The sequence below is a fragment of the Mobula birostris genome, chromosome 5, assembly GCF_030028105.1.
Source record: "Mobula birostris isolate sMobBir1 chromosome 5, sMobBir1.hap1, whole genome shotgun sequence".
Taxonomy (NCBI): domain Eukaryota; kingdom Metazoa; phylum Chordata; class Chondrichthyes; order Myliobatiformes; family Myliobatidae; genus Mobula; species Mobula birostris.
In genome coordinates, this window is record NC_092374.1 from 168,398,867 (window position 1) to 168,412,477 (window position 13,611).

At 41.8% G+C, this 13,611-nt stretch overlaps 1 protein-coding gene across 9 annotated transcripts in view; it reads left to right on the forward strand.

Moving 5' to 3' along the window:
- The window catches only part of mbnl2 (muscleblind-like splicing regulator 2), a 195,176-nt gene that overhangs the window by 145,820 nt on the left and 35,745 nt on the right, over nucleotides 1-13,611 (forward strand). For all 9 annotated transcript variants that reach the window (XM_072258813.1, XM_072258814.1, XM_072258810.1 and 6 more), the window contains 3 exons: nucleotides 6,145-6,309; nucleotides 8,373-8,576; nucleotides 13,314-13,577. In XM_072258813.1, the coding sequence (XP_072114914.1) occupies nucleotides 6,145-6,309; nucleotides 8,373-8,576; nucleotides 13,314-13,577 (633 nt within the window). The remainder of the gene's footprint in view (nucleotides 1-6,144; nucleotides 6,310-8,372; nucleotides 8,577-13,313; nucleotides 13,578-13,611) is intronic.

Genomic DNA, 13,611 nt, shown 5'->3' on the forward strand with positions numbered 1-13,611 from the left:
GAAGGGCAAGAGTCAGATACTAGAGTGTACCCTTGTTACCGCCCCCCTTAACAATAAGTACAGTCGGCCCTTCGTATTTTTTTATATTAAGTGCAGTCGTGAACAAAAGCCAGATCAGAAATGCTGCTTAAGTCAGCTAGTTCCCAAAGAGAACTCTGATAGGCCAATCAGATGGTTCACTGCTGCTCAGCAATAGAACACAAAAAAAATCATATGTACAATTAAGAAACATTAAAAAATAGTAGAAATACTGGAGTCATGATGAAGTCTGCTGGAGACATTTATACACATGCTGTCCTCCATAATTCAAAGAGATTGAAGGATAAGGTTGCAGGGTGACAAAACGTGGCAGGAGCACTTGGAACTAAAAACTAATCCCTACCGGGAGAAAACAGCACCTGTTCTTTCCGCACTGTTCTCCAGCAGTTTAAGGACTAAGTCCAGCCGGAACATAGCTCACAAGTGCTCTTGAAAGTCAGGTATTAACCTTATCTACCAACAACCAAGCGTTGCCATCCTGGTCCCCTTCATGATAGCTTATGAAGAAGCATGTGACTTCCCTCCCAGAGATGATAGGTGTTTGTGCACTCGACTCTTGAAGGCCTGAACCCCATTGTCACAGATCTTTCCAACCACAGCATCGGGAAGGCTGTTCCAAATTCTGATAGCACAGTGAAGGAAGCTTCTATCCAGTGTGTAGGTTCTCGCATCAGGCATAGAAACAGCATAAGCAGGCACAGATAAACTTGATCATGTGCGCCATCTCTCATAAGATTGAAGGCAGCATGTTTGGTTCTGGGACCCCCCCCCCCCCCCCCCGCGGATACCAAATTCTGCGGATGCTCAAGTCCCGTATATAAAATGGCATAATATTTGCATATAACCAACGCACATCCTCCCATATACTTTAAATCATCTCTAGATTACTTATAATACCTAATACAATGTAAATGGTATGTAAAATAGTTGTTATACTGTATTGTTTAGGGAATAATGACTAGAAAAATAAGTCTGTACATGCTCAAACGAGTGCTGGAGAGAGAACTTACTTTTTTTTCGATCCCGATCCGTGGTTGGTTGAATCCGCGGATGCAGAACCCACGGATACGGAGGGCCGACTGTACTCCTGTTTGAGTACTGTTGGAGGAGATGGCCTACCTGGGGTAAGCAACAGTGGCTGTGCCTCTGGCACAGAGTCTGGCCTTGTGGCTCAGAAGGGCAGGGAAAGGAAGAAGGCAGCAGGAATAGGGGACTCTATAGTTAGCGGGTCAGACAGGTGATTCTGTGGACGCAAGAAAGAAACACGGATGGTAATTTGCCTCCCAGGTGCCAGGGTCTGGGATGCTTCTGATCGCGTCCATGATATCCTGAAGTGGGAAGATGAACAGCCAGAGGTCGTGGTACATATTGGTACCAACGACATAGGTAGGAAAAGGGAGGGGGTCCTGAAAACAGACTACAGGGGGTTGAGAAGGAAGCTGAGAAGCAGGACCTCAAAGGTAGTAATCTCGGGATTACTGCCTGTGCCATGCGACAGTGAGTATAGGAATAGAATGAGGTGGAGGATAAATGCATGGCTGAGGGATTGGAGCAGGGGGCAGGGATTCAGATTTCTGGATCATTGGGACCTCTTTTGGGGCAGGGGCAACCTGTACAAAAAGGAAGGGTAGCACTTGAATCCAAGGGGGACCAATATCCTGGCCATTTTAATGCAAGAAGCTTCAAGAACAAAGTAGATGAGCTTGGAGCATGGATCAGTACTTGGAGCTACAATGTTGTGGCCATTACAAAGACTTGGATGGCTCAGGGGCAGGAATAGTTACTTAGAGTGCCAGGCTTTAGATGTTTCAGAAAGGACAGGGAGGGAGGCAGAAGAGGTGGGGGCATGGCTGCAGAAAAGGAGGAAGTCATGAAGGGATTGTCTTCTGAGTCTCTGTGGGTGGAAGTTAGGAACAGGAAGGGGTCAGTAACTCTACTGGTTTTTTTTTTTATTGACCACCCTATAGTAATGGGCATTGAGGAGCAGATAGGGAGACAGATTCTGGGAAGGAGTCATAATAACAGGGTTGTCGTGGGAGATTTTAATTTCCCAAATATTGATTGGCATCTCCCTAGAGTGAGGGTTTAGATGGGGCAGCGTGTGTTAGGTGTGTTCAGAAAGGCTTCTTGACACAATATGTAGGTAAGCCTACAAGAGGAGAGGCTGTACTTGATCTGGTATTGGGAAATGAACCTGGTCAGGTGTCTGGTCTCTCAGTGAAAGAGCATTTTGGAGATAGTAATCACAATTCTATCTCCTTTACCATAGCATTGGAAAAGTTAGAAAAGCATTTAATTGGAGTAAGGGGAAATACGAAGCTAACAATCAGGAACTTGGAAACATAAATTGGGAACAGATGTTCTCAGGGAAATGTACAGCAGAAATGTGGCAAATGTTCAAGGGATATTTGAGTGACGCTCTGCATAGGTATGTTCCAATGAGACAGGGAAAAGATGGTAGGGTACAGGAACCATGGTGTACAAAGACTGTTGAAAATCTAGTCAAGAAGAAAAGAAAAGCTTACAAAAGGTTCAAAAAACTACGTAATGATGGAGATCTAGAAGGTTTTAAGGCTAGCAAGAAGGAGCTTAAGGGTGAAATTAAGAGAGCCAGAAAGAACCATGAGAAGGCCTTGGCAAGCGGGATTAAAGAAAACCCCAAGGTATTCTACAGGTGTGTGAAGAGCAAGAGGATAAGACATGAGAGAATAGGACCAATGAAGTGCGACGATGGGAAAGTGTGTATGGAACCGGAAGAGATAGCAGAGGTACTTAATGAATAATTTGCTTCAGTATTCACTACAGAAAAGGACCTTGGCGATTGTAGGGATGACTTACAGCATATTGAAAAGCTTGAGCATACAGACATTAAAAAAGAGGATGTGTTGGAGCTTTTGGAAAGCATCAAGTTGGATAAATCTCCGGGACAAGATGTAATCCAGGCTACTATGGGAGACGAGGGAGGAGATTGTTGAGCCTCTGGCGATGATCTTTGCATCATCAATGGGGACGGGAGAGGTTCCGGAGGGTTGGAGGGTTGCAGATGTTGTTCCCTTATTCAAAAAAGTGAGTAGAGATAGCCCAGGAAATTATAGACCAGTGAGTAAATTGATGGAAAAGATCTTGAGAGGCAGGATTTATGAACATTTAGAGAGGCATAATATGATTAGGAATAGTCAGCAAGGCCTTGTCAAAGGCAGGTCGTGCCTTACGAGCCTGATTGAATTTTTTGAGGATATGACTAAACATGTTGATGAAGGTAGAGCGGTAGATGTAGTGTATATGGATTTCAGCAAGGCATTTGATAGGTACCCTATGCAAGGCTTATTGAGAAAGTAAGGAGTCATGGGATCCATGGGAACCTTGCTTTGTGGATCCAGAATTGACTTGCCCACAGAAGGCAAAGAGTGGTTGTAGACGGGTCATATTCTGCATGGAGGTCGGTGACCAGTGATGTCCTTCAGGGATCTGTTCTGGGACCCCTTCTCTTCATGATTTTTATAAATGACCTGGATGAGGAAGTGGAGGGATGGGTTAGTAAAGTTGCTGATAACACAAAGGTTGGGGGTGTTGTGGATAGTGTGGAGGGCTGTCAGAGGTTACAGCAGGTCATCGATAAGATGAAAAACTGGGCTGAGAAGTGGTAGATGGAGTTCAACCCAGATAAGTGTGAGGTGGTTCATTTTGGTAGGTCAAATATGATGGCAGAATATAGTATTAATGGTGAGACTCTTGGCAGTGTAGAGGATCAGAGGGATCTTGGGGTCTGAGTCCATAGGACACTCAAAGCTGCTGCGCAGGTTGACTCTGTGGTTAAGAAGGCATACGGTGCATTGGTCGTCATCAACTGTGGGATTGAGTTTAAGAGCCGAGAGGTAGTGTTGCAGCTATATCGGACCCTGGTCAGACCCCACTTGGAGTATTGTGCTCAGTTCAGGTCACCTCACTACAAGAAGGATATCGAAACTATAGAAAGAGTGCAGAGGAGATTTACAAGGATGTTGCCTGGATTAGGGAGCATGCCTTATGAGAATAGGTTGAGTGAACTCAGCCTTTTCTCCTTGGAACGGCGGAGGATGAGAGGTGGCCTGATAGAGATGATGAGAGACATTGATCATGTGGATAATCAGAGGCTTTTTCCCAAGGCTGAAATGGCTAACAGGAGAGGGCACAGTTTTAAGGTGCTTGGAAGTAGGTACAGAGGAGATGTCACGGGTAAGTATTTTACGCAGAACGTGGTGAGTGCATGGAATAGGCTGCCAGCGACGGTGGTGGAGGCGGATACGATAGGGTCTTTTAAGAGATTCCTGGATAGGTGCATGGCGCTTAGAAGAATAGAGGGCTATGGGTAACCCTAGGTAATTTCTATAGTAAATACATGTTCAGCACAGCATTGCGGGCCGAAGGGCCTGTATTGTGCTGTAGGTTTTCTCTGTTTCTATAAACACAAGAAATTATTATTATTTTCCTCATGCTGGGATGCAATGTTTCAGGTTAGCTGGTTACTTAACAGTAGGTACTCCAATTAAATTTTAAACCCCTTCTTCCTCTATACCTTGCCTAATTCCCCTTCTCTTCATTTGAATTGAACATGTCCTGGTTTCAAAGGAAAGACACATCAGAAGGCACAGTGCCTCTCTTAATTTTCGAAATGTTCCCATATACTTTGCAGCCAGTGAAGACTTCTTGAAAAGTGTCACTATTATAATGTGGGAGACACTGACCAAAGTCTATGAAACCAGCTCCCATTAATGGAACTCTAAAATTTGACAGATAGTTGATTATTTTGCAATATTCATCGAAAAATAAATGTCCATAATACTGGAGATATCTTTCTAGTTCTAATTCAAAGTAGTGCCATGGGATCTTATTAATTCAGTTGAAAGTACAAGTAGAACAAAAGGTACTGCTGCTATTTAGGAAGCGCTATCACAATATTGCGGTGGAGTCTTAGCTGAGGTTTTAAGACTCTGCAGTGGGAATTGAAACCAGTAACCTTCTTACTGTTCAGCAGTATCAGTGAATTTGGGAAGTGAATGCATGAAATTAAAAGTTATAATGTATTTAAGCATTGTTCATTTTCAATAGAGATGTCTTTTTCAAATTTTAAGAAGCTTCTGATACTTCCTATGGAAAAATAAACTCAATGGCCGCTTTTTAGGTACATCTCTATGCCTGCTCATTAATGCCAATATCCCATCAGTCAATCATGTGGCAGCAACTCAATACATAAAAGCACACAGACATGGTCAAGGGGTTCAGTTGTTGGTCAAACCAAACATTAGAACGGGGAAGAAATGGCATTTGAGTGACTGCTTATCTCCTGGGATTTTCACGCACAACGTTCTCTGGAGCTTACAGAGAATGGTGTGCAAAACTAAAAACATCCATTGAGCTACAGTTCTGTGGGCAAAAACACCTTGATAACGAGGGAGTTCAGAGGAGAATAACCGGACTGGTTCAAGCTGACAGAAAGGCAACAGTGAATCAAATAACCACGCACGTCGAACCTTAAAGTATATGGGCGAGAGTAGCAGAGGTACCAAATAAAGTGGCCACTGAGTGCATATCAAGGACCAGTGTGACAGAACTACAGCAGGGCAAGTGGCTAATTTCTGTCCTCAGGAATCATTTGATAAATATTTGCAGAGTAACCTCACCAGTGAAGCTGTACAGTTACAGGTTTTTTTTGCAATGGAAAATGACTGATAGATTTGATCAATGACCTAAGTGGAATCATAGAGCAATACAACACAGATACTGGCCCTTTGGCCCAACCAGTCCGTGTCAAGATGGAGAAAGCAATATTTTGGGATACATTTTTATTGTGCTTTAGGGCATTCATTTATTTTCCACAATGTCTAGTTTGTTTCATTTTTAAATATCATCTAAAAATATAAAGAATAAAAGGAAGCACAATGAATGAAATCTAGTCTGTCCAACTGTTCAGATTTTTTTTGTTTGTTATGTTATTACTAAATGAACACTTGCACTGGCTTCATATAAAGTTCAGTTGCTTTTTGGGGAACTGTAATGGGATTTATAAATATGCATTTTGTCTGTTTAAAAATATTTGTCTGAACTGTTCTTCTTTGCATCCCACAGGGCAGGTGCACAAGAGAGAACTGCAAGTACCTTCATCCACCAATGCATTTAAAAACGCAGTTAGAAATTAATGGACGTAACAATCTCATCCAGCAGAAAACAACTGCAGCAATGCTGGCACAGCAGATGCAGTTTATGATGCCAGGTGCACAGATTCAGCCAGTCGTGAGTATCTTGTCTAAAACATAAACTTTGAGAGTTAAGAGGATCCTGTGGTGGAGAACCTAATTGTGGTGCAGTGTTGATCCAGCTGGCATTATTTGGTTAGCCAATTTCCTTCTTGTTGTGAATGCATTGTTGGGAGAAGTCACCCAAGGGAAAATAGGATCCCAGAGGTAGTGGGTAAATCTGTAATTGACCCTAAGCCATATTCACACACCTCGTCACAAACAAGAGAAAATCTTCACATGCTGGAAATCAAAGTAGTACACACAAAATGCTGGAGGAACTCAGCAGGCCAGGCAGCATCTGTGGAAAAGAGTAAACCATCAACGTTTTGTACCGCCGATACCCTTCAGCAGGACTAGGCCCAAAATGCCGACTGTTTACTCTTTTCCATAGATGCAGCCTGACCTGCTGAGATCCTCCTCCAGCATCTGTGTATATTACTTCACATACCTTGTGATCAGTGTTGTATTAATGGAGGTCCAGAAGCAGTAACTCAACCCACAGTCAGAACACCTGGAAGAAATAGAGGATTCTTTACCCCAAAAAAATTCCACCATCCCACATCTTTTGTTTCTGCAAAAAGCTGATTTTTATGGTATTTATACTCTATGTGTATGCCTGTGACAACAATATTGTTGACTTACATAAAACATAGTATAGTACAGCACAGGAATAGGCTCTTCAGTCCACGATGTCTATGGCGAACACAATATCAAACATCATCTCTTCTGCCCACACCTGATCCATAACTTTCCATTCCCTGCATGTTAACATGCCTACCTGAAAGACTCTAAATTCTACTATTGTATCTGTTTTTACTACTATCCCTGTGGAATAAAAACATCTCCTTTAAACTTTGCCCCTCTCACATTAAATCTATGCCCGCTAGTATTTTTCATCAAAAATTCTGAGGCTGTTTCTTGACATCATTATTATATGTTGTACCAGCCAGCCATTATTACATTTCATTAACTTGAAAGACATTTTCTGAATAGTATTGACTTCTTTAAATAACTTTTCTTCGAGAAACATAAATACCCAATGGATTAAAATTTGAATGAATATTTTCATGCAATTTTCCGCCATTATAGTTTCAAAATATCTCCTTTTTATCGTTAAGGTTTCAAATATCTAATCATATTTTATATGTGCACAGTATAAGAATCTGAGCAATGTATTATTCCGTTCATGCTTTTTCAAGTTTAGCGAGTGCAATAGTTGGCAAGCTATTCTCTAACTTAGCCTTGTTTGTTATGTTTGGGGAAGTTACATTATTTGATAAAGAAGAAAGTTCACTTGTTTGTTTCAAATGGCTGAAATGTCCTCACATTTTACAAGTTCAGGTTTAATTGTCAGTGGACCATACACATGAATGCAGCCAAATGAAAACTATGTTCCTCTGGGGCCAAGGTGCAAAACTCGGAACCAACAGTTACATTCAGCACACGGCACATATAGCATTTATAATTATGTTAGCAGTAAAACATACAGTTACAAAAGAAATGTTAAAAAGTAGTAATATATCCCAAGTCCCTGAGTGTCATGGCCTGTAGATTTCTCCTTCTCCCAGAAGCACCAATCTGCAGTTCTATTATTGGGCCTTGGAAATCTCAGATGGCTGGGATGTCCTGATTCAGATTCAAATTTATTCATCACATGTACATAGAAGCATACAGTGAAATGTGTCATTTGCATTAACAACCAACATGCCCAAGGATGTGCTGGCAGCCCGCAAGATCTCCCCCAGACTCTTAGACTCACAAATATCAGGCCTCCAACCTCCAGTCCCAGGCCTGGACTGATATATTAATTATTGAGCTTAATTGTACTAGCTCTTGGGTTCAATTAGTTTTTTGTATAAATAATAGCACCATTGTTCATATGTTTTAATGAGCGTTTGTAAACTTTGGGAGGTTTTTTTGATGGCGGTATTAATAATATGTTTTCCTGGAAATAATTCAAGTTCTTCTTTGGTTTATGTAAGAAAAAGAAGTTGTTTTTTTTTGTGCAACTTGATTTCTTTTATACTGATTTGATAAACGTTTGTTTTTTCTTCACAGGCCACGTTTCCAATGAACCCCGGCACAGGAGTAAATAATCATGCTTTTAGTTTTAGCCCCTTCCTGGCACCCATGCCTCCCAATGTGGGTTTAGTTCCAACAGAAATTCTCTCCAACCCCCCAGTCCTTGTCCCTGGAAGTCCACCTATTTCAGTTGCAGGAACAGGAAATGTGCAGAAGCACATGAGAACAGACCGATTAGAGGTAAAGTAAATGAAACTCAGCATGCAAACTATAGACTCAGTGGCTACTTCATTAGGTACAAGAGTAGAACCTGGTGTGGTTTTCTGCTTCTGTAGCCAATCTTCAAGGTCTGACATGTTGTGTGATCAGAGGTGCTCTTCTGTACACCACTGTTGTAATACATGGTTATTTGAGTTACTATCACCTTCCTGTCAGCTTAAACCAGTCTGGCCATTCTCCTCTGACTTCTCTCATTAACAAGATGTTGTCACCCCCAGAACTGCCACTCAGTGGGTTTATTTTTTCTTTTGTTTTTCACACCATTCTCTGTAAACTCTAAAGATTGTTATGCATGAAAATCCCATGAGATCAGCAGTTTCTGAGATACTCGAACTGCCCCATCTGGCACCAACACTGTCAAAGTCACTAAAATCACGTTCCTTCCCCATTCTGATGTTTGGTTTAAGCAACAACTAAACCTCTTGACCATGTCTGCATTCTTTTATGCACAGAGCTGCTGCCACATGATTGGCTATTAGATAATTTCATTAACGAGCAGATATACGGGTGTAGCTAATGAAGTGGCCACTGTGGATAAATGAAACGCTAGAATCAGAGTTGATCTTGCTTTTACCCTTTATTTCATTCCAGAGAGAGAAGTAGACATTCATCCCTGCACTTGGAAGAATTGCTTTTGTTTATGCAGAAGGCAATGGCAGAGAAAAGAATCTCTTTAAAACTTAATACAATTGTAATAGGAGAATTTAATAGTTCAGATATATACTGTACTGCTGCTACGTAGATGATCTATTTGGTTTCTTCATAGATCTATTTAATGAGAAGGAAAGAGGTGAAAGGACTGGTGTTACATTTTCAACTGCATGGGAAAGTGCCATAATATGGGTTGTTTGCTGAGGAAAGATTAGGATTGGCCAGTGTACGCTGGAAACTGAAGAAATAAAAATTAACTTCATTATGACTGGAAAGATTCTGGAAAGGATTGACCGCATAGCTTTCAAGAGGCTCCTTTAACTAGAGTTGTCTAGAATTAGGGCATAATCTCAGTATTAAGGCTCAACCACTTCCAACTGTGTTGAGTAGAACCTCTTTATATTGTAATCTTTGAATTGCTTTACCTCCTGAGTGCTATGGATACCAATTGCTGGGTGCGTGCAAGGCTGAGAATGTTGGATGCTTATAGAATATGGGAATATTAGGGACTGTGTGGGACAGTGGCCAAGGGAATGATTAAAAACCATGCTGAGTGACAGAAGAATTTTGAGTGACTTCATGGTTTGCACCTACAGTATATCTTAAGGCAGTACAGGAGACTTGCAGAAGTTGGAATCTGGAGCAAAAAGCTGGGGAAGCTCAGCGGGCTGAGCAGCTCCTGCGGGGGGGGGGGGGGGGGGAGGAAAGCTGATGTTTTGGGTCAACACTCTGCATTGGATCGGGTCTGAGAGTGAAGAGGGAAGGTAGCCAGAATAAAAGGAGAGTTGGAGAGGTGAGACGGGCCAGAAGGTGATTGGTGGACCAAGGAATGCTGAAGGATGACAGACCCAGTGGAGCCAGGAGGGGGAGAGATGGGGCAGGAGGCAGAGGCTGGTAGGTAAAAGGTGAAGCAAACAAGGAAAGAAAAAGGCAGCCAGGTAGTGGGGAGGGAGAGTGAAGGTGGAAACAGCTGTAGGCAGTGATAAATGGGAACACAAAAGCTACTTATGGTCTTATCCTAGCTGTCTGAGAGAGGAACAAACAGCATATTTAATAGATAAAATATAAAAATGACATTTCACTCCGGAATTAAAAGGTGTATACAAAATAGGTCTTATTTCTGACAAGTATGAGAGAAGTAAGAATGTGAATAACTGAATTAAACATGTTTCACAGTGGTTGTGGAAATAACAAAATGGTGGAGCATTCAGCAAGATGTTCAGCAAACAGGAAAGTACTGGAAAGAGTCAGCAGGTCAGGCAGCATCTGTGGAAGGAGAAACGGTGAATAATTTGGGTGTGCAGACCTGGCAAAGGGAGAAAACATGGTAGCTTTCAGTAGCAGAGAAGATGGTGAAGGGAAGGAAATTTCCCTGATAGGATGAGATCAGAAGAGTTAATGTAGCAGTTAGAATCAGATTAAGCTTCTTTGTCTGTGGTAATGTGTTACTGGTATGAAGACTATATCTACCCAGCAGGCTAGATTATATTAAAAAATTGAAAACTAACCCAAAGTAACAGGTAGAAGTGGCTAGTTCTGTTGCTGACAGAAAGAAATAGTGAATTATCTAAAGATGGAAAATTTGATATTGATGGTTGTTTTTTATTTGCATCATTTCCCCCTGGGAAGATCAGGTGTTGGCCCTTGTAGCAGTGCAAGAGGTCACACACAGATAGGTGAGAGTGGGGTTAGAAGGGGAGGTTCCAATGGCAGATAACCAGGAGTTGGGGTCTGTCTTGCAGAACTAAACATAGTGCTCCACAAAGCAATCACCCATTCTGTATTTGTTTTTCTTGGTGTAGAAGAGACCGCGCTGTGAATACTGAGTGTTCTGTCCTGGCTGAGAAGAAGTGCAAGGGAATCACCGGGAAGGACTGGCCAACTCTCTGAATTGTGGGAAGGGAAGAGATGAAACGATAGACGCTGCAGATTGTGTAGATGCATGAGGAAGTGCCATCAGACGGGGAATGGTTGATGCAGACCAACGAGTGACAAAGGGAAATGCTGAGAGGGAAGGGGAATGTGTCATGTTGGAGCTGACAAAAGCTACAAGGAACCAACTGTGGAGGTGACTGGGGTGGATGGTGAGGAGCGTAACTCTGTTCCTGCCACATCCAGGAGGAGGAGCAGACAGCTCAAGAATGAGACAGAGTTAAGGGCTCTAACCATGACTGTTGAGGGGAAAGCCGCGATTCAGGAAAAAAGAAGGCATTTCAGAAGCACGTGTGCAGAGTATCTCGTCATTTGGAGCAGTGCAGCAGAAGTAGAAAGACTGGGAGAATAACTGAAAATATTGGAAACAGCAGGTCGGGCAGCATTTGTAGAAGGAGAACTAGATGTAGTTTCATATCCACAGCATAACAACTGGGCATGGAGTAGTTAATTTAGAATCAGAGACCCAACGAGTGACCAGGAATAAGTAAGATATTGTTTCAGTACTATTATGAAACTTGCTTAGGGAACCGAAGGAGAAAATGTCAGAAATTGAAATGATCAAGCACTCGTGTGGGTTGAATGAAGCACGTCCACATCCTGCAGTTTCAGTGTATTGAGATTGCTGTTGTCAGATCTAGATTTTGCCCTCTTCAAATGCAAGGGTGCATTTGCCAACAGAAGTTAAGTCATTGAGGTCAAGAGAGCAAACCCTGGCTGGTATTAATAAATTTTGTTTCCAGGAGTGATGTATCTAGTCAAATCTGATCCCAGTTGAAGTCATCACTCTAGGGATCTGGTAAACTCATATCCAAATCCTGCCTGGTGTTTGTTACTCAATAATAAACTACGTGATGCACTTAGTTAGTGACCTAACAGTCATTCAATCAAATGTGAATTGATGTCACTTTTCAAGATTAGATGAACAAAAAATGCACTTAAGTTAGCAACCAGTCTTTATACTTTTCGGTCATATAAGAGTTTAATGTTTTGCATATTTTTACCATGCATATGCTAATTATGTTTCTATAATTTTTATTTCTGGTTTTATGTCTTCATGTTTGAGAACACAAAATATATTTAAATTTTAATCAGATTACAGTTAGATTATTAGGATCTGAACAGAATGAATAATGCATTGATCCTGCAGAGCTAAGTATATCTTGTATAGTTGTTCTGAATTATTGTCTTAAAAGGTAGTTATGATTCCTGAACAAATGAACCTTCTGATTCACCTTAGTAAAAAGTTCTCATGAATTTCCTTCAGTTGTTTCAAACAGAGGTGCATAATATTCACACAAAGTCAGAATTCACCAAAACATTAAATTTTAGTTCCACTTACATATTTCAGCACCCTGTAGCAATGAATAGAAAAGTGTACCACAGTGCAGGACCTTCAGCACAAAAGGTTTTGCTGACCTTTTAACTTACTCCAAGATCAATTTAACCCTTCTCTCCCACATAGCCCTCCATTTTTTTCATTCATGTGTCTATCTAGGAGTCTTAAATGTCCCTAATGTAGCTATCTTTACCACCACTCCTGGCAGTGTGTTCCATGGATTCATATTTAGAAAAACTTCCTCTGGTATTCCCCTATACTTCCTTCTAATCTCCTTAAAATCATGCTCTTTCATGTTAGTCATTGTAACCCTGGGAAAAAAAATCACTGGCTGTCCACCTTTACTATGCCTCTTATCATACACCTTTGTCAAGTCTCCTCTCATTTTCCTTCATTCCAAAGAGAAAAGCCCTAGCTCTCTCAACCTACCCTCGTAAGACAAGCAGTCTAATCCAAGCAACATACTAGTAAATCTCCTGCACCCTCTCTAAGCTTCCACATCCGTCCTATAATGTGGCAACCAGAACTGAACACACTACTCCCAAGTGTGGTCTAACCAGGGTTTTATGGAGCTGCAACATTACGTCATTGCTCCTCAACTCAATCCCCCTAACTAATGAAGGCCAACACATCATACATCTTCCGAACCACCCGATCAACTTGATTTTTATTTTTGTGTTTACCTTTGGTTCTACATTATGTATAGTTTCTAAGCTCTTAAGTGTTAAACAACTTCATCAGTCTAAGCAAAGTACAACATCTTCCTTCTCTGGCAGGTGTGCAGGGAATTTCAGCGAGGGAACTGCACTCGGGGTGAGACTGACTGCCGCTTCGCTCACCCTGCAGACAGCACAATGGTAGACACCAACGACAACACCGTTACTGTCTGCATGGATTATATCAAAGGTCGATGCTCAAGAGAGAAGTGCAAGTACTTCCACCCCCCTGCACATTTACAGGCCAAAATAAAGGCAGCTCAACACCAGGCCAACCAGGCTGTGGCAGTAGCACAGGCAGCTGCTGCAGCCGCAACAGCAATGGTAGGTCATTTCTTGAGATAAAATCCCGCAATTA